Source organism: Rhinoraja longicauda, chromosome 30 (assembly GCF_053455715.1).
Source record: "Rhinoraja longicauda isolate Sanriku21f chromosome 30, sRhiLon1.1, whole genome shotgun sequence".
In the NCBI taxonomy this organism is placed as follows: domain Eukaryota; kingdom Metazoa; phylum Chordata; class Chondrichthyes; order Rajiformes; family Arhynchobatidae; genus Rhinoraja; species Rhinoraja longicauda.
Genome location: NC_135982.1, coordinates 22,717,623 through 22,738,323, shown reverse-complemented (window position 1 = coordinate 22,738,323; position 20,701 = coordinate 22,717,623). Strand labels below are relative to the sequence as shown.

Genomic DNA, 20,701 nt, shown 5'->3' with positions numbered 1-20,701 from the left:
CAATCACTCAGCAAATCGATGCAGACCGGCCGAACTGCATTGAGATCTCTAACCTGTACACAAAATACTCAAGCAAGCCTTCAAACAAACACAACACTGTGCCTCCTGCCCAACCATTCTGTTATATTCCCAATTCTCCACACTCTCGTTCAGTTCTAGTGGTGTTTTGCATTACAAGTGCTATCCCGTACCTGCAGGCCCCTTTAGGATAAAGTTCACACCGACAGTCTTGAATAGGACATGACCTTACAGACCACGTCTGCAGTTTGAATGAACACAAATGCATGAACGTACACACACGGATGTAAATACGTCACGTACAATTCCACAGCGATCCATGGATATTTTTTTCCTTTCCCGTGTGCAGTATCCCTTGCCTACCCGGTTTGTGGTACACCCAGAGGTCATGAGTTCAAATCACCCAAACAGCATAATGAACTTTGAGGAAAATGCTCAGCCTAGAGAGGGGATGCCCAGCCCGTGATTTACAAATCAAACTTGGCACAAAGCAGCAGCTGAATTGGCCGGGTGAATGGTCTCTGATACTCTTAACACACGGGATTCAAGGGTTCCACTGTGGAGTAAGGGGGATAGAGAGAGAGAAAGGAAGGGATTAGGTGACTGAGCATTTTGAGAGAGGGGAAGCCTGTCCATGAAGGGGGGGGGGGGGGGGAGAAGAGTTGCACGATCGATGTGGGGATGGGGTGAAGACAGCCAGATAGTTGGGGTGGGGTGGTTGCTGAGTGTACCTGCATGAGGGAAAGGACATTGGGGCAACCAGTAACAGTGGGAAGTACCAAGAAGCCATGGATGCCTCCACCTCACCAGCAGCCCAGATAAGATGGAGACCGTGATGCGACCTTCTGAATTTGCCTTGTCCTCAAAGAATGGCGGCTATATTTTACACAAGCAAACTTCGTGCAGCATTTGATGTCACTATTCAATAGCCTCTGACCACTGTGTGTACGAAGGAACTGCAGTCGCTTGTTTACACAGAAGGTAGACACAAAATGCTGGAGTAACTCAGCGGGTCAGGCTGAGGTGACATTTGAGGTGAGGAACAGGTGACGTTTCGGGTGGAGACCGTTCTTCCGACACCAAAGTCTGATGAAGGGTCTCAACCCAAAACGACACCTTTACCTTTTCTCCAGAGACGCTGTCTGACCCGCTGAGTTACTCCAGCATTTTGTGTCTAGCCTCCGAGCACTGTTGGCAAAGGTGGTGACAACGCCCCAGCCTGTTAACGTCCAAGCAACCCCGAGATTCGGATCCCACCAACAGTTCGGATACCTCTGCTTTAGAGAAATAAGCAAACAGCAGCGTGGAAACCCGAGGGGCAAACTCGAAGGAGGTCAGCACGTCGTGTGCTCAGGCCAGTTGCAGACTCACCAGGCAGCGTGGACAAATCCACTCTCCGTTTGGGATCTCGGGTAGCGGGGGGTTAAGGCAGTGAATGTGATACGAGGAAGGGCAAGAGTCACAACACAGCAGTTCCCCCCCATCCTTGCAGACGCGACAGAACTCCATGTGATCGTCATCCTCTTCATCCACACCCTCTTCCTCCTCTTCCTCCTCGTCCTCCTCTTTGGCCTCCCACTGGATTCCTTCTTTTTCCTGAATGATTGCAAAGGATAGTTTGTTTTGTACGGGGTGCCTTGTACCACATCTCACACAGCTAGCTTCAGCCACAGCTTGGTTTAGTTTAGATTAGGGATACAGCACGGAAACAGGCCCTTCGGCCCATCGAGTCCACACCGACCATCAATCACCCGTTCACACTAGTTCTGTGTTATCTCACTTTCTCATCTACTCCTACACGCTGGGGGCAATTTACAGAGGCCAATTAGTCTACAAGCCTGCAAGTCTTTGGGATGTAGGAGGAAACCCACGCGATCACAGGGGGAATGTGCAAACTCCACACAGACAGCAACCGTAGAGAGGATCAAACCCAGGTCTCTGGCACCAAGGATGTGAGGCTGGAGGCCAAATAGACCCCATGTCATCAGAACACAAGTAATTGTGAACACTGCACCTTCCTGACTTGGAAATAAATTTCATCAATGCCCCACCAGAGTCCAAGTATTTAATACCCTGCAGCATTCGGCTCACACCTCCGCTGGGAAGCTGTGGTTCAAGGCAGCATCCCACCACTACATTGTCAAGCGCAACGTACAATGGCCAACAAACACCCGCATTGCCAGGGACAGACACACAGTGAATGGGTCAGTGGGCAGAAGATGCAATCATGATGGTCACCCCTAACTTCCTGTGGCACTACGTGTACCACCACCTCTAAAAGTTAAAAACTAGATGTTACATTTTATATAATTTAGATTTTTTAATGCCCTTCAAGTTTTCATTATTTTTATGAGAAAAAGATTTCGAACATTTAAAAAAATAACACTTATTAACCTAGACGTCGGTCCCTTAAACCACTTAAAGGGGGTCAGAGCAGCAGCTGGGATGAATTATTTGATGTACAACAGCCAGTAGTGTCACGTGAACCTTTGTATTGAAGGCTGTAACTATCAACATCATTATTTTATTTTACAGCAGCGTGACACGCATGTTTGGTAAATGTTCTTGTGTGTATTATATGAAATATCATGCTTAATTTTTTATCTTGCATTGATTTTATACTGTTTGCTTATTAGTTTATTCAATTGGAAGTTGATTGGTGACGAATCAATTGATCATTGTTGAGGCAGCTACTATGTTTACGAAACATTTAGACAGGTACGTAGATAGGACAGGTTTAAGGGGGACATGGGCCAAATGTAGGCAGGTAGGACTAGTGTAGATGGGACATTTTGGCCGGTGTGGGCAAGTTGGGGCCAAAGGGCCTGTTTCCACGCTGTATGACTCTAAAATCCATACTGAAGAGGTTGGGAAACGTACAAGGAAAAAAAAATGTTGATAAATGTCGCTTCGTTTTTAATTGATATATTCGTGTTGGCACCATTTTGTCTACAAAGAAAAAAGCACAGTGGTCATCACAAGTGGATGAAGGGTAAAGGGAAGAAGCTTTTACAAAGCGTTGATCAGATGCATTAAACCTCTGTGCCAAATCCTGCCTCAGACATTCACGCAAACACATCCACTTTCCAGTGCTGGCCGACTGGACAGGTTACTGGGTGGTCACATGTTTGCATGCACTGGGGTGAGATCTTCATGCTCTCGTGTAGATGGGAGCTTCGTTTATCCCTGCACACTTCAGGTCAGTGACAGTAAAACCCACAAAACAAGTTCACGACAACTTACAGCAGCTCAAGTCGCAACGAAACAGAATCGGACACTTACACAGTGCAGACAACTCCACCTCCCATCTGGTGCCTTCTCCAATTCAGGGTCCAGGCAGACTAAATGATAAGCCCTCGGACAGGTGTCGCACAAAATAATTTCCCCTCCTTGCTGGCAAACCTCACAGTAATCCTGGTGATCTGTCTCATAGCCATCGCCTTCTTCCACTGAGAATTAAAGAAGCCAAGAGCCAGGGAATTAACAGCATCCCAACAGTGCACTGAATGGGTACATTCAAAATTGATACTTTATTTGGGGAAACTTTTTTTTTCAGTGCTGGGAAACTCCAGGGTCAAACGCACTTGCTTTTAAAAAAAATTATTTGCTAACACCACGTTCAGGATTTCAAAGATTAGGGGAGGTTCTGGAAAGAAAGAATGGGAAGAAGCATTATGTGACCAGATTTCAATGTAATCCAGATGCAGAAATGTGTACAGGACTGAACTAGTCTTAAACCCGAATCAGGAGCTCAGGGGTCAGGAGTGGCAAAGGGGAGAAGATTCAGATCAAATTGTTGAATCACTGGCTGGAGGAGCTGACTTCGAGAGGATGGAGGAGCTGACTTAGCTCCAGCCCCCACATCCCATGTGGGAGTCATGCACATGGCCAGTTTGTGAACTGCAAACCCAGACACAGCTCAAAGACACAAGCTCCGCTCATTTACTAACTCGGAAATAATAAGTCCATCTTTGAGCTTCGTACCACAGCCTAGCCCAGATCAGATAATCTACCACAGACCAGGAACTGAATCGGGCACCTACTTCCATCTGCCCTGTGTACCACATCACAAGACAGATTTATTTATCAGACCATGAGAAGATAAGGCTCCCAAGATGCGCCGCGCCGTAGAGCCGAATGACTCTCGGGCTGAGAGAAACTCAGCAGGTGGGCCGCCGAGAGCAAAGTGGGACCCGGAGAAGGGCATCGAGGACAGAGAGGGACCTGGCGAGCTGCAGCCACGTGTGGCGGCCGGTCTGGTTCACCGCTGCGAGAAGATAAGACTGTACTAAGAACTTTTGAAACTTCGTCGGTGTCAGAAACGTGCGACTCTTTGTGTACTGCCCAGGTGAAATCTGCTGTATGATTTTACCGGATCGTATGCAAAAACAAATAGTTTCACTGTACCTAAGTGCATGTGACGATAAGGTATCGTTGAACCATTGACTGGTCCTCGATTTGAGATGGCCCTGCACACACACAGGTGTCAGAGGTTATGGGGAGAAGGCAGGAGAATGGGGTCAGGAGGGAGCGATAGATCAGCCATGATTGAATCTATCTGATCTATGGTACACCTGATGGCCGAATGGCCTAATTCTACTCCTATTCTTTATGACCGCACGTGGTTCAACGGCCAATGCACAGGTGAACACTACAACCCAATGCATCCACAGAGAAATCTTTCAGGGTGGCGTTGATCACTTACATTTCTTCTTTCGCTTGCCACCTTTCCTCCTCCTTTTGCCCAAACCGGCTGACCCCTCGGATCGCACCGAGCAGCTGTGGATACTGGCACTGTCCAGGTCAGATTCACCACGGTCATCTTCGTCACTCTGCGGCACAAACACAAGTACAAGGAGACTTTAAGTTTTCAGATTTCCACATTCCTGCATTATCTCTGCAGGCCACAAGTAGCAACTTCAGCTATACCTTCAATATTGCTATAGATCCTATCGAAACGTATAAGATTATTAAGAGGTTGGACACGTTAGAGGCAGGAAACATGTTCCCAATGTTGGGGGAGTCCAGAACCAGGGGCCACAGTTTAAGAATAAGGGGTAGGCCATTTAGAACTGAGATGAGGAAAAACTTTTTCAGTCAGAGAGTTGTGAATCTGTGGAATTCTCTGCCTCAGAAGGCAGTGGAGGCCAATTCTCTGAATGCATTCAAGAGAGAGCTAGATAGAGCTCTTAAGGATAGCGGAGTCAGGGGGTATGGGGAGAAGGCAGGAACGGGGTACTGATTGAGAATGATCAGCCATGATCACATTGAATGGCGGTGCTGGCTCGAAGGGCCGAATGGCCTCCTCCTGCACCTATTGTCTATTGTCTAGTGCTTGCTTCAATGGACATCATCTGGCAGCTCAGTCCATACACCCACCACCCTCTGTGTGAAAAAGTTACCCCTCGGGTTCAAGGTGACATTAATCCCCACCTCCCAGCCAGGTACAGACAAGAAGATTTTAAGCTGGAAAGATTGCAGAGAAGATTTACAAAGATGTTTCCAGGACTTGAGGGACTGAACTCTACGGAGAAGCTGGGCTAGTTAGGACGTTATTCCTTAGAGTCAGGAGGCTGGGGAGTGATCTTCTTGTGGTGTATAAAATCATGAGGGGAATAGATAGGGTGGATGCAAACAGTCTTATTCCTATATAGGGGAATCTAGAACTGGAGGTTTAAGATGAGAGGAGAAAGATTTAATAGGAACCCGAAGGGTAACTTTTTAACACAAAGGGTGATATGGTACAAGCTGTCAGAAGGTGTAGTGACAATATTTAAAAGTCATTTGCACAGGTACATGGATAGGAAAGGTTTAGAGGGATATGGGCTAAACGCAGGCAAATGGGACTAGTTTAGATGGGACATCTTGGTCAGCATGGACAGTTGGGCTGCAGAGGCTGTTTCCATGCTGTATGACTATGATTCTATCAGGATTAGTAAAGGAAGTCTCTCCATCAGGAACATCACCATTTAAAACAGATTGGTCCAGTCTTACCGAAGATTCTTTTTTCCGTTTGCCACTGAATCCTCCGAGTTTGATTTTCAGGGGCACCATCTTCTTCCCTTTTCCTTTCTTCTTTAGTTCTGCAGCTCGAGTACTTTTGCTTTTCTTCCGTACCCCTGGGCCTGTGAACAGAGGTGACAACCATAGTTATACCCCGAACGCTGCAGGCTCCTACAACAAATCGGTATTTTGGTCTCTCAATAGACAATTGACAATTGACAATAGGTGCAGGAGTAGGCCATTCGGCCCTTCGAGCCAGCACCACCATTCAATGTGATCATGGCTGATCATTCTCAATCAGTACCCCGTTCCTGCCTTCTCCCCATACCCCCTGACTCCGCTATCCTTAAGAGCTCTATCTAGCTCTCTCTTGAATGCATTCAGAGAATTGGCCTCCACTGCCTTCTGAGGCAGTGAATTCCACAGATTCACAACTCTCTGACTGAAAAATGTTTTTCCTCATCTCAGTTCTAAATAGCCTACCCCTTATTCTTAAACTGTGGCCCCTGGTTCTGGACTCCCCCAACATTGGGAACATGTTTCCTGCCTCTAACGTGTCCAACCCCTTAATAATCTTATATGTTTCGATAAGATCCCCTCTCATCCTTCTGAAGGATCCCCTCTCCTTCCCTCTCAGTTTCACACCCTGTCCTGTCCTGATGAGGACTCTCTGCGGGGTGCATCCCCAACCACTGGAGTCGATATCACTCGTCCACACTCACCCTTCCTTCCCGTACAAGCACAGACGTTGAACACTGCCAGGCTATTAGCACAGAGATGTTAAATTCACAGCCGAGCTCAATCCAGCCCTCACCAAAATCCACCCACTAACACATCCCAGTCATCAGAAACCTTCAGTGGCACAACACAAAGGGACGTTGAGTTGGTGTCAATTCTTCGGTGGGTTCATCAAAAAAATGCATCTTGCAAATATTTATCCTATCCCTCTCCGAAATCCACTGCTCAGGCAGTTATTTATTCTGAGTCACTACAAATTGCTTCCTCAAAATGAATCCTGGAGACCCTCAATATACATTGCTCGCCTCTAGTTAATGGTGATTCTGAAATGGCCGTGGCTCTACATGGAACACAGAACAGTACAGCACAGGAACAGGCCCTTCTGCCCACAATGTCTGTGCTGCACATGATGTCAAGTAAAACTCAGTGATTATTTCATACCGTGTCAAGTAAAACTAATCTCTGCCTGCACCTGATTCTGACCCCTCTGTTCCCTGCATATCTATGTGCCTAATCCAAAAGCCTCTTAAATACCACTATCATATCTGCCTCCACCACTACCACTGGCACCGCGTTCCAAACACGTACCACCCTCTGTGAAAAAAAAAACTTGTCCTGCACATCTCCTTTAAACTTTGCCCCTCTCATCTTAAAGGTATGCCCTCTAGTCTTTGACATTTCTACCCTGGGGAAAAAGGTTCTGACTGTCCACCTTATCTATGCCTCTCATAACTTGATGCTGCTAACAGGTCGCCCTACAATCTGCTGTGTTCCAAAGAAAACAATCCAAGTCTGTCCAACCTCTCCACATTGCTTATCCCCCCCCCCAACTAATCCAGGCTGCATTCTGGTAAAGCTCCTCAGCACCCTCTACTCTCTGTACGGTTGTTACCTTTGCCTTCTTTGGTCTTGGCTTTCCTCAGAGGGACCGGGGGCTGGATTGGGGGTGGCACCTGGATGGGTACGGATGGAGCCACGATCACCTGTTCCACTGCAGCTGCCACTGCAGCGGCTGCCACCGAGGTCCCTTTGAAAGGGTTGTTGGCACTGAACTCCCGCCATTTTGCACCGAGCACTGTCATCATTTTTGACATGGGGATTTTGGGATTTTTCTTGGCAATGAGTGGCCTGGTGGAGAAGAGAGGACACAACAATGGACACTGTCAGTAAAGGAAGATAGACACAAAATGCTGGAGTAACTCAGCGGGTGAGGCAGCATCTCTGGAGAAAAGGAATAGGTAACGTTTTGGGTCGAGACCCTTCATCAGACTGAAAGGATTATTAAAGGATTCAGATAACCCAAAGGAAACAATTTAGTACTGACAGACAATTTCAAAGTAACTAATATCTACATAGAATCTTTAATGTATTTAAGTGGCTCAAAGCACTTCAAATGTGTGTTACCAGATCAAAATTGACACGGTATGAAATAATCGCAGTGAGGTGTTTACATTGCATTACACAGGCCATTCAGTCTGCTGATTAATCCAATGTTTAGACTCCCTAGGAGACCCCTTCCATCCATCATGTTGCCCAATCGATGCATCCTTCTCATTTCTTCCACAAGAAAGCTTCCCTTTGGTATATCTCAAACCATCGGCTTAATTATTCTGAATTGTCAAATCTGAAGTGTCTCGACCTAAAATGTCACCCATTCCTTCTCTTTAGAGATGCTGCCTGTCCCGCTGAGTTACTCCAGTATTTTGTGTCTATCTAAAGTTTTAGATGAGCCCAGAGTTGTGCAGAATAGAGACTGGAAGCCCTGCTCTTTCAAGGTTGCAGAAGCAAAGCCTTGGAGTGCGTTAAAAGAAGAAGAAAAAAAAAAGTTTTCTCATGCTGCTTCCAGTTCTTTTTACCAAGAATCTTAAATTTGCCCTGTTACCTTGAAGTAGCAGCAGTAAGAAGGGAAATGTAGTGAGGGGGACCACCAATGGTGTGAGAAAGGTGAGAAACACAGGAGAGATCGAGCCATCGAGCTGCAGTATCAACCTTGTCCCACACATTGTTGACCTGCTGAGTATTTCTCATATGATCTATTGTTATATCAAGTCTCCAACATTTACATATTTTGCTTTTGTAGAGAAGCAATGTTTTCAGTGGCAAAACAAAGGTATGAGATAAAGTGAAATGAGAAAAAGTATTTTGAATTTGCACACAGGATATTATCTGCTTGGTGTAAGATCATTAAACAGTAAGAACCAAAAGTAGAATCAGTTAAACCAGAGTTACAGAGACCGAGCAGGAGTTCAATTAATGGGATAGTCCTAACATACCAGCTGCTTGGGCACAATGGCATCCATCTGTGTTGCACCATTTAATGTTGTATAAATGGATAGGTCACAGCACACCTCATATAATCAAAACTGAGGAAATCAACTCTAATTCTAGAGAGTACTTACATTTAGAATGTGTGTTGGCAACAAAGTATAACCAACTTTTCACTCCAATTAACAACCTGCTCTCTAATGAAGGCATGTCGAAGAAGATGCAGTCCCTTAGCTATTTATTCACAAAATGCTGGAGTAACTCAGCAGGTCAGGCAGCATCTCAGGAGAGAAGGAATGGGTGACGTTTCGGGTCGAGACCCTTCTTCAGACTGACACGTCATCAGTCTGAAGAAGGGTCTCGACCCGAAACGTCACCCATTCCTTCTCTCCTGAGAAGCTGCCTGACCTGCTGAGTTACTCCAGCATTTTGTGAATAAATACCTTCGATTTGTACCAGCATCTGCAGTTATTTTCTTATACAGTACTTTAGCACTGTCGTGACAATGTCGTGAATGATTGATCCAGCCAGTAAGTGTTATTCATACAGATCCAGAGAACAACTCACTGTGTCGGAACCACAAGGTACTTCAGAGCCACACTGGGCCCAGAAGTGCATCTAATGCTTATTATTGCAGACCGGATTGGACTCAGATTTCTGAATTGAAATGGATTGGGTTCCCTTTTAATAAGATGATTTATCTTGCTTTTTGGAATGTAACAGAACTGCATGGAACATCTCAGCAACCTGACACTTAATAGGACACAACAGTTAAAGCAATCCAAATCAAAATTAACCCTTCCGAAGAATAGATTTAAAAATAAAATATTTTTAATTAGGCTTAAGTGGGCGTCAGGGTGGCGCAGCGGTAGAGTTTGCCTTACAGCACTTGCAGCGCCAGAAACCCGGGTTTGATGCCGACAACGGGTGCTGTCTGTACAGAGTTTGGACATTCTCCCCGTCACCGTGTGGGTTTTCTCCGAGATCTTCAGTATCCTCTCACACTCCAAAGACGTACAGGTTTGTAGGTTAATCGGCTTGGTACAGTGTAAATTGTCTCTAGTGTGTGTAGGATAGTGTTAATGTGCAGGGATCGCTGGTTGGTGCGGACTCGGTGGGCCAAAGGGCCTGTTTCCGCGCTGTATCTCTAAACTAAACTAATTATTCCAGTGACGTGTACCTCAGGAACTGGCTGAAGGTTTTATAGTTGGTCAGTGTGTGGTAATCCTCCTCTGTGAACTCATAATCCACATCTTCCAAACCCCAGTCATCCATTAAGTACGTAGACGATTTCTGCTCCTGAAGAATATAGGCAAAAGGGTAAAACAGATGGTGATTAAGAGGTGGACAATTCTCACGTAATCACTCCCAAACTCAGAAATCTCCGCAACTCCCCATCCCTCCACCAAGCTTCTGACATTCAAAAGCAAACATTGGCAAAGAACTGGAACACCTGTCCCTCCCTCTAGTCATCTGGGCACAAACTGTTCTGCTTGTATTCCTGACTTTACCTCATTATTTCTTCCACTCCCCATCACTAAATACAGGAGCCAAAAAAACAAACTGCTGGAAGATCTCAAAGGGTCAGGCAGCATCTGAAACATTGACCATCCCTCTGCTTCCACGGATGCTGCTCGATCCTCCAAGTTCCTCCATCCGTTTGTGTTTTGCTCAAGTTTACGGCATCGATAGTTTCTTCTCTCAACATTGTTATAATTGGGCGCATAGTGGTAGAGTTGCTGCCTTACAGAGACCCGGGTTCGATCCTGTCTACGGGCGCTGTCTGTATGGAGTTTGTACGTTCTCCCTGTTTTCTCGGAGTGCTCCAGTTTCCCCCCACACTCCAAAGACGTGCAGGTTTATCCCTAATGTGTAGGATAGTGCTAGTGTACAGGTGATTGTTGGTTGATGCAGATTCGATGGGCTGAAGGGCCTGTTTCCACTCTATAACTCTAAAGTCTAATTACAGTACAATTTGTGATGTTAGTTGAGATTTTTTAATGTATAATATTGGTCTAGAACACCAAGTAGGTACAGACAAAAAATGTCTGGTATTGGCTAGAACCCATTCCTCCCCTAACTCAGGAATACCAGAGTCATCTTAAAAACTTTGACCACTGTATTTGGTTTCAGGGCTGTTCTATGTTCCAGAGCAAATTGCACTTGGAATCACGTAAAGTTAATTATCTTACACAGCAGATTCTGCCATTTGCTTGCATGTGCACCAAAAAATGGCCATTTAGTTGCTATGAACTCCTATTTGACCCTACCTTAACATTTGGCAATTACCGCATGTGATTATTGGTTTATACCAACAGGCATGAGGAATTATTCTAAAAACTTGGGGACAGAAACAGACAAATGTTTTTGGATCAATAAAGAGATGATCTGGGTTGTTGGAGGATCAGCAAACAAGTGCTCCTGTCAGGGCTTTGCTGACACAGGGAGGAAATATATAATAGTTTCAAACCAAGAGCAAAGGTGCTTCCTTCGTGTACCAGTAGTGTCCAAAGTTCACCAAAAGCCACGAAGCCCACTAAATGCTAAAGGTAAATCACAAATGTTGCTGCTCACATCAATTATATTTGTACACTTCAAAAACATCAAATAAGATGGAAAGCAACTTCGAGCATCATGGGCATCGGAAAAGTGGCCACAGTGACAGAGACTATGGACCTGTTGGATTTTGTAAATACCTCTCTGGTTAAATGATCTCCTTCACAAAGGAACTTTCTGCTGAGACTACCTTTCCTCGCTCATCAATGTGCTTGACTCGTAGAAGCCTCCTCAGCTCAGGGGCAATTAGGAATGGACAATAAATCCCAGTGTTGGCAGCAACAATTACACCCCCTCCTTCTCTCCCAAATACATTGTTTTAACTGCAACTCTACGCATTGACATTTTAAAATTAAGCTAACAGCTAAAGTCCCTCCCATCCTAACACACGCTACCTCTTTCTTCCTCTTCTTCATTTTGGGAGTCTTGTTCTCTTTCTGTTTCCGAGGTTTCCTTTTCTTCTTCACTTTGGCCGGCTCTTCTTCGGGAAACAGTGGTTCGCGACTTTCCTCTTCCTCCTCTTCCTCTTCCTCCTCTTCCTCTGAAATTTAAGAGGGACATTTAGGATTTGGCCAAATCCGCCAGGACTCAATGTACCAGATGGGAAGACCTCATCCTCCACGTTAAAAAAAAAACACGAAACGGTTTAAGTATCAGAGTGAGGAGCATGTGCATGGAGTTTCCAATTATTTATAGATCTGTTACCGCAGTTACACATGAAGTCGATAACAGCAAGCAGATCAAAAATGATGCTTTTATGTCAGTGGATTGTTTTTCACCAGCCATTGAAATGAAAACAGCTTCCATTTATGTAGTGCCTTTATTGCAAAATACCCCAATAATCAGACAAAATTTGACCTTGAGCCAATTAAAGGGACGTCAATGCCGAGAACAAAAGCAGAAGCACAGCCTGGAAAGTTCACACGAGTAGCTTGAAAGAGGTATTTTAGACATTTAGCAATGTACTTCCAGAGTTCAGGGTGGAAGTACTCAAAGGCATACCTGCCAGAGGTCAAGTGAAGGATATCAGACAGGCCAACAGACCAAACCTGGAGAAAAACAAAGACCTCCAGGTGTTCCCAGGGATGGAATGAGCTGGAGACGTAAAATAACAAGATTATACAGGAATAAGAAACATATATGTTTTACTGGACCAGGTAGCAGTGAACACTGGTGTGTTGACTGAACAAGATGGAGAGATAAAGGCACCGTAGTTCAGGAACTTTCCAGGGAAGGAGTCAACGTAGTAGCAGAAGCATCCTCTGTAGTCAACAGCCTGGGTGTGGACCTGCCTGATATTCACCACAGGCAACGCGATCTGAAAGAGTCCGGGCTCCCAGTTCTATTCAATCCCTCCAACAGACAATTCCAGAAACAAATAATCACTGTTACCAATCAAACATTGTAAAATCATTGACAAATGTAATAAAAACAGATCACCAAGGGGCTGTAAAGAACCCAGCTCAGATAACAATGAACCCCGATAGCAGAGTTTATCCAACCTATCCAACAAAGTAGTCGTCAGTCTAGCTAGTTTGGGTGGCATTAATTACTGGGGTCCATTGTCCTCATTACAAGGGTGCCCCTGAAACTTATCAACAGCTTCTGAACATCCAAACAAATAATATCACCTGGTCAGGCAGCCTGACCCGCTGAGTTACTCTAGCCTTTTGCGTCTGTCTTCGGTTTAAACCACCATCTGCAGTTCTTCCCCACTGATGGTAAGTCATCCAGACTGAAGAAGGGTCAGCCAGGTATTCTCAATAAATTGTATTTGAATTTTGCAGTCAAATCTTTAAAAAGAGTTATAGACTTTTCTTAAAATCTAGTTATTTATTCCCCGGTAGGGCAACATCGATCATTGTCAGAGACAGCTTCAGTTGGAGATGAAAGTATTTTCTATACTGCCCCACCAAACATCCCAGGGGAGCTACAGTAAGACAGAGTTGACTTGATGGGCCGAATGGCCTAATTCTGTTCCTATGATGAAGACATGGATACAAAGAAAAGCTCCTCCAATTGCACCATCATATCCTCACAGGAGGGGTACAGTAAAGATCAGAAACTGAAGAAGGTGTCCCAATCTGCAACATCGCCTTTCCATGTCCACCAAAGATGCTGCCTGGCCTGGCTGAGTCACTCCAGCACATTGTCTCTTTTAGGAGTGCAAATTTAAAATTCCACCACCGTTCAAGCCCAGTTCTCCCAGATGTCCAGTTTATATCGTAGGCGGGGTAATACGGTGCGTTTGCGGTGATCGCAGGTGGTGGCGTTGATGAAGACGACAGCGGGAGGCCCAACGCCAGCCAGGTGAGTGAGTGGATCGAGCGCAGCCTATACCAGCTGCACAGAGTGGTGGTGGAAGGATATCCAATGGTATCTGGCTGGGCCCGACCATCATTCAGTGCCATCAAGGCCTTAAGGTGAGATATATGCAAATTGCATGTGTCCTTACGCAAAGATTGGACTGGGTCCTGTTTATCAACAATAGCAACACCATTAGCCCATCCAAACTCCCAGACCTAGGAATCAGCATTCCCCTCTGCCAATGGCTCCTCGACTTTTAGATTCACAGACCACAATCAGTGAAGATAGGTGACAACACCTCCTCCACAATTATTCTCAACACCAGTGCCCCACAAGTATACATTCTCTGTTCCTTATTGTACTCTCTATACACTTCTGACTTTACTTTTACAAAATCATGAGGGGAATTGATAGGGTGAATGCAGAGTCTTTTACCCAAGATTAAGGTGAGAGGGAAAAGATTTAATAGAAGCCCAAGGGGCAAAGTTTTTACTCAGAGGGTGGTGGGTGTACAGAATGAGCTGTCTGAGGAGGTAGTTGAGGCAGGTAAAATAATACCATTTAAAAGACACTTGGCCAGTTACATGGACAGGAAAGATTTAGAGGGATATGGGCCAAATGCAGGCAAATGGGACTAGTTTAGATGGGGCATCTTGGTTGGTTGGGTGGGGCTGAAGGGCCTGTTTCTGTAGGGAAAAAAACTACAGATGCGGGTTAAAATCAAAGGTAGACACAAAATGCTGGAGTAACTCAGCGGGTCAGGCAGCATCTCGGGAGAGAAGGAATGAGTGACGTTTTGGGGCGAGACACTTCTTCAGACTGATGAAGGGTCTCGACCCGAAACGTCACCCATTCCTTCTCTCCCGAGATGCTGCCGGGCCTGTTTCTGTGCTGAACGACTCTATGACTGTACAGCCAAATTCGGCTCCAACTCCATTTACAAGGTTGCAGATAAGACCACTGTGGTGGGTGCGATCACAAACAACGATGAGATGGAGTAGAGGAAGCAGATGGGGAACCGAGTCACATGGTATCAGGACAAGAACCTCTCCCTCCAGGTCAGCAAGATGAAGGAGCTAGTTATCGACCTCTGGAGGCACGCATGGAGTGCACGCCATAATCAGCGTCAATGGTGCTGAAGTGGAAAGGTTTGGAAGTTTCAAGTTCCTTGATGTTAATATTGCCAAAGATCTGCCACAATGAGGTGACTGCCAAGAAGCCACACCAACGCCTCTACTTCCTGAGGAGACTGAGGAAATTCAGCAAGTCTCCAATGACTTTCACAAACCTCTACATATGCACGATAGACAGCATACTGTCAGGTTGCATCAAAGCTTGGTTTGTGAGTAGCTCTGCTCAAGACCACAAGAAATTACACAGAGTTGTAGATGTACCTCAGTCCTTCCAATCATTGATTCCATCTACACCTCGCACTGCCTCAGAAAAGCAGCCAATATAATCAAAGACGTCAACCCTGGTCATTCCTTGTCCCTACTCCCGTCAGGCAGAAGGTACAGAAGCTTGAATGTGTGCACCACCAGACTCAGGAACAGCTTCTTCTCCTCTGTTATCAGGCTTCAGAACAGCTCTTCCAGAAGCTAGGGCACTGTCTGATTCACCTCTAACCTATTGCAGACATTAGACTTTGCAATGGAACTGATGCGCTGCAGTGCTGAGAACGATATTCTGCACTCTGCTCTATCGATAGTACTTGCGTTAGTATTTATGTGATTGTATGTATAGCATTATCTCATCTGACTGGATAGCATGCAGAAGCTTTTCACTGTACACGTGACAATAATAAACCTAAACAAACAATTCTCCTGAGCATCATACACCTCAAGAACCCCATCTGTGTGCATTGAATTTTCCTTTAAATATTTTGCCAACAGCAACTCAATTAATGAAGAGCACAACAATTCTCCCATTCTGTGCCATTTGAATGACTCATAGTCGCTTACTTACTGTTCAAACCTTAATCAAAACTTCATCAAAAATCTTGGCAACTCAAGAGTTCTCATTTAAGGTATTTTTAGTCTACTCGCTCACCCAATGTGGATGCCAATGGCTTGGCCAGCATTTATTACACAACTTAACTTGCCCCTAATCTCTGTCAGGAGTGAACTACTTTGCTGCAGGTCTGGATTACTTTATTGGACTGACGAAGAAAGGATGGCAAATTCCCTTCACGAAAGGGCATCAGCAAAGCAGACAGACACAAAACGCTGGAGTAACTCATTAATGCGGGACAGGCAGCACCTCTGGGTATAAGGAATGGGTGACGTTTCGGATTGAGACCCTTCTTCAGACTGCACCTTCATTTCCTTCCTCCACATCAGCAAAGCAGATTGTCTTTTACACAATTCAGTGGTTCAATGATTAGCATCATTGAGCTCATCAAGGAATCATAAAAATTTAAGGCACTTAAATTTATTAACATTTAATCTATAACATTAAACAATAACAATTTTAAACACATTTGGGCAGGTACATGGATGGGAAAGGTTTAGAGGGATTTGGGCCAAATGCGGGCAAATGGGACCAGCTGAGACGGGGCATTGTGGCTGGCATGGACACGATGGGCCGAAGGGCCTGTTTCCATGCTGCATGACTCGATGACTGAAGGAGACCTTCCAGTCCATCGCCTCCTTGCTGGGGAGGTTTCACTTTGACAACAAAGTTGAACGTCATCTGTTCTTTGTAGCATTAGACCAGGCTTACAGATTCCCAGGAACACCAGTCCTTCTCCACCGGATCATATCCATTTTTAATTACGCTAACCCCCCACACCCTGTCACCGAGTCCCCAGCCCAAATGCTAGTCCCGCAAGTTCCCCTTAGTGTTAACTAGTGTCGGTATAAGGAACTGCAGATACTGGTTTACAAAAAAACCCACAAAGTGCTGGAGTAACTCAGCAGGTTAGGCAGCATCTCTAGAGAATATGGAATGATGACATTTCAGTCGGATCCTTCTTCAAACTAACTAGTGCGTTTGTTTTCTTCAGCTGTAGCACTCCACAGTTTAATAATCTTTTAAATTGATTCCGAACACCAATTAGCCCCGCGCAAAGAGGCAAGATGGTTCTGTTGGATTGTGGACATCAAAGAACATTAACAAAACAGAACAGAATGCATCCCCGTTTATAGCCAGTTGCACAAGCTTGTCCCGTGTGGAATCCTGGGTCCGTCATTCCCGGACAAATCTCTCCAGTCCAGACCATAACAATGTGTGAAGCCAATTTATAGCGAGTCACTGTGAGGTTGAGCCACATTTATCCTGCACAGATTCACTTAGCAACTGATCCGACAAAATGGCTATCCCTAACACAGCAAAGCCTCAGTGCTGTCCAATATAATTAATCAAATGTTGCCGAGCTGGACTCTGACATAGCTGAACGTATTGAGCAGTAAATAAAAAATGAGAAAAGTACGCTACCTTCAGTCATTTGATCTCAATTTGTTGATGCACATGTGACCTAACCATTTTACACATATCTTAGAAAAATGGTGAGACAGAAGAGAGCGTATCAAGACCAGAAGACATAGGAGCAGAAATAGGCCATTCAGCCCATCGAGTCTACACTGTCATTCGATCATAGCTGATCGATTTTACCCTCTCCTGCCTTCAGAACCAATGATGCCCTTACCAATCAAGAACATATCAAACCCCACCTTAAAAATGCCAGATATCTTGGCCTCCAGTCACGTGTTGCAATGAATTCCACACACTCACCACTCTCTGGCTAAAGAAATTCCTCCTCATCTCCAATCTAAAGTTACATCCTTTTATTCTAAGGCTGTGCCCTCTGGCTCTGGACTCAATCATTATTGGAAACATCCTTTCCACATCCATTCTATCTAGACCTTTCATTATTCGAAAGGTTTCACTGAGATGATCCAAATGTTTTGACCCTCGTGGGTCTTTTTTGGAGATGCGAGCAACCGGAGATGCTGGAATCTTGAGCAAAACACACAGTGATGGAGGAACTTAGCAGGTCAGGCAGCATATGTGGAGAGAATGTTCAGGCAACACTTCGAGCCGAGTCCCTTCTTCCGAGTGAAATCACTCAGGGCCAGCAGGGAACAAATGCTGACTAGTCAGCGAATCATCATCTGGAAATATAGTATGGCACAAAAAAAAAATCAGAGCAGACCCTTGAAATTTTTGCCACCATCTACTGACGTAGAGACGGATTCTGTCCTTTGCAACCTAAGCCTCTCCTATCCTTAATGCCCCATACAATTCATTGATCACCTTTCGTGAATACCCAACTATCAATCACAGATTTCTGTCAGGGTAAATTCCAAACATCATTAACTCTCCTAAGTACAGGAGTCCTTCTTCCTTCCAGCCCCAAATGTCTGGTGCCATATTCTGAAACCCAGTGCCCTAGTTCTAGAATCCTCAGCCAGAGGAAACAGCCTCAATACCTATCTTGTCCGTTGGTTTAGCATTCCTTGTGCAATAATACTGATGGGAAAAACTGCTCTCAAGAGAAGATAACAGGCTGCACAGCTTACAATGTTATAAAGAACAAATTGAATATGCTGGAAATGTGCCATTACTCAGATAACAAGGGCAGAAGGGGTGCAAGAGAGAACATCGAAGAGTACAGCACAGGAACAGGTCCTTTAGCCCACAATGTCTGTCCCTATCATGTTGCCAAGTTCAACTAATCTCATCTGCTTGCATGTGATCCATATCTCTCCATTCCTTGCATATCTATGCGCCCATCTAAAAGTCTCTTAAACACCACTATTGTACCTGCCTCCAGCATCCCTGACAGATGGTAGAGGCTATAGTCAGGACACAAAGTTTTTGATATTTTCTTCATCAATTTCCAGAAATCGTGGCAGGCAAACCATTTTCCATACACCTTACACGTCCAGCACAATAACAATACAGTGGTAGAGTCATGCAGCATAGAAACAGGCCCTTTGGCCCAACTTGCCCACGCTGACCAAGATATCCCATCTACACTAGTCTCATCTGCCTGCGTTTGGTCCAAATCCCTCTAAACCTTTCCTATCCATGTAGCTGTCCAAATTGCTTTTAAATGTAGTTATAGTACATTTATAACAACATGTGTACTCAACATGCCTGCTCTGGCAGCCCGTTCCATACACCCACACCCTCTCTGTGGAAAAACGTGCCCCCGAGGTTCCTAGTAAATCTTTCTCCTCTCACTTTGAACCTATGTCCTCTATTTTTTGATTCACCTACTCTGGGTAAAAGACTCCTTTAGGCATTCACCCTATCTATTCCCCTGCAGATAATGAAAATACAAAACAAAACAGAAAATGCATGAAAAGCTCAGCAGGTCAGTCAGCATCTGTGGACAGGTGACCAGAGTTAATAGTTCAGATCTGAGACCCTTTGTCAGAATGTTTCTCTTTCCACACATGCTGGCCTGCTGCTTGTTTCCAGGATTTTTTTGATTTTTTTTCAGATTTCCAACTTCTGCATTTGCTTTTTATTTCCAAAACACTGGAAGCTATCAGCAGATCAGTCAGCTTCAGGAGTGATAGAAACAGAGTCCACAATACATGACCTTTGAGAATGCTGTAATTAAAACCAAGAACAAACAATTGGAACAGCACTGCTAAACATTTATAGGAATTTTAAGATGATTCATTAAAAAGGATTATTTTGTGTGGGTTTTCGCCGGGTGCTCCGGTTTCCTCCCACATTACAAAGACATGCAGGTTTGTAGGATAATTGGCTTGGTATAATTGTAAATTTCCCCTAGTGTATAGATTAGTGCTAGTGTACAAGGTGATCGTTGGTCAGCGCGGACTTGGTGGGCTGAAGGGCCAGATGCCATGCTGTAGATCTAAACTAAAACTAAACACTAGTCCCACCTGCCTGCATTTGGCCCTTAACCCTCTAAATCTGTCCTATCTTTGTATCAGTCTAAATGTTTCTTAAACATTGCGATAGTACCTCAACTACCACCTCCTGTAGCTCATTCCATACACCCACCAAACTGTGTGAAAACGTTACCCCTCAGATTCCAATTAAATCTTTCCTCCTTCACCTTAAATATATGTCCTCTTGCTTATTAGGAATCTCTCTCTGCCTGCCTTCAAAATATCCAAACCTTCTTCTTCCATGAACTTTTCAGGAAGAGTGTTGCATGAAATGCCAAGTATATGATAGGTCACGTGTCATTAATAAGCACTCCTGACCTGTAAATTGTTCCTAGACCTGCACACATGGGACAACAGCCTCGCCATATCCACACTGAGCAGGATCTTGTGTTTCCATCAGGAGGAAAAAAAACGATGCAGTTTTCCAGTTGTAGTCTCGTCAACATCCTCCATGGCTGAAGCATCTCATCCCTCCAATAGTGGACCATATCCAGTGTGTTCTGGACATAAGTTGGTTACATCGACAGATATATCGATAGAAAATGTAGGCATCGGAACAGATCATTTAACTCCTCAAACCTGTTGCTCCATTGAATGAAATAATTATGACTGGTTTGTGACGCAAATCTACATACAGCACGTAAACATGTCCTTCGGTGCAACACACCGATGCTGCCCAAGATGCCCAATTTAAACCAGTACCATTTGCTCATGTTTGACCCACTTCCCCTATCTTTGTCCCATTTTGCCAACAACTTTAGTTTATAACAGCATACACAAAATTCCATTAAACATAAATTATCATAATTTCTACAATTTCACCATTTATACTCTGATCAATCCCCTTTGACTCAATACAGTGAATGACCTCACACCCACCTACAATGAAATCCTTTTGCTGTGAATACTTTTAAAATTAATTCTTGCTCTTATCCTGCTCACAA

The 20,701-nt window shown here is 44.7% G+C and overlaps 1 protein-coding gene across 2 annotated transcripts in view; it reads right to left on the bottom strand.

The window, feature by feature from the left end:
* Positions 1 to 20,701, bottom strand: part of LOC144608102 (chromodomain-helicase-DNA-binding protein 5-like) — a 74,368-nt gene that overhangs the window by 48,489 nt on the left and 5,178 nt on the right. For both annotated transcript variants that reach the window (XM_078425429.1, XM_078425432.1), the window contains exons 2-8: positions 11,976 to 12,121; positions 10,205 to 10,323; positions 7,652 to 7,887; positions 6,013 to 6,143; positions 4,724 to 4,850; positions 3,301 to 3,467; positions 1,390 to 1,614 (exon numbers count right to left, since the gene is read on the bottom strand). In XM_078425429.1, coding sequence (XP_078281555.1) covers positions 1,390 to 1,614; positions 3,301 to 3,467; positions 4,724 to 4,850; positions 6,013 to 6,143; positions 7,652 to 7,887; positions 10,205 to 10,323; positions 11,976 to 12,121 — 1,151 coding nt within the window. The remainder of the gene's footprint in view (positions 1 to 1,389; positions 1,615 to 3,300; positions 3,468 to 4,723; positions 4,851 to 6,012; positions 6,144 to 7,651; positions 7,888 to 10,204; positions 10,324 to 11,975; positions 12,122 to 20,701) is intronic.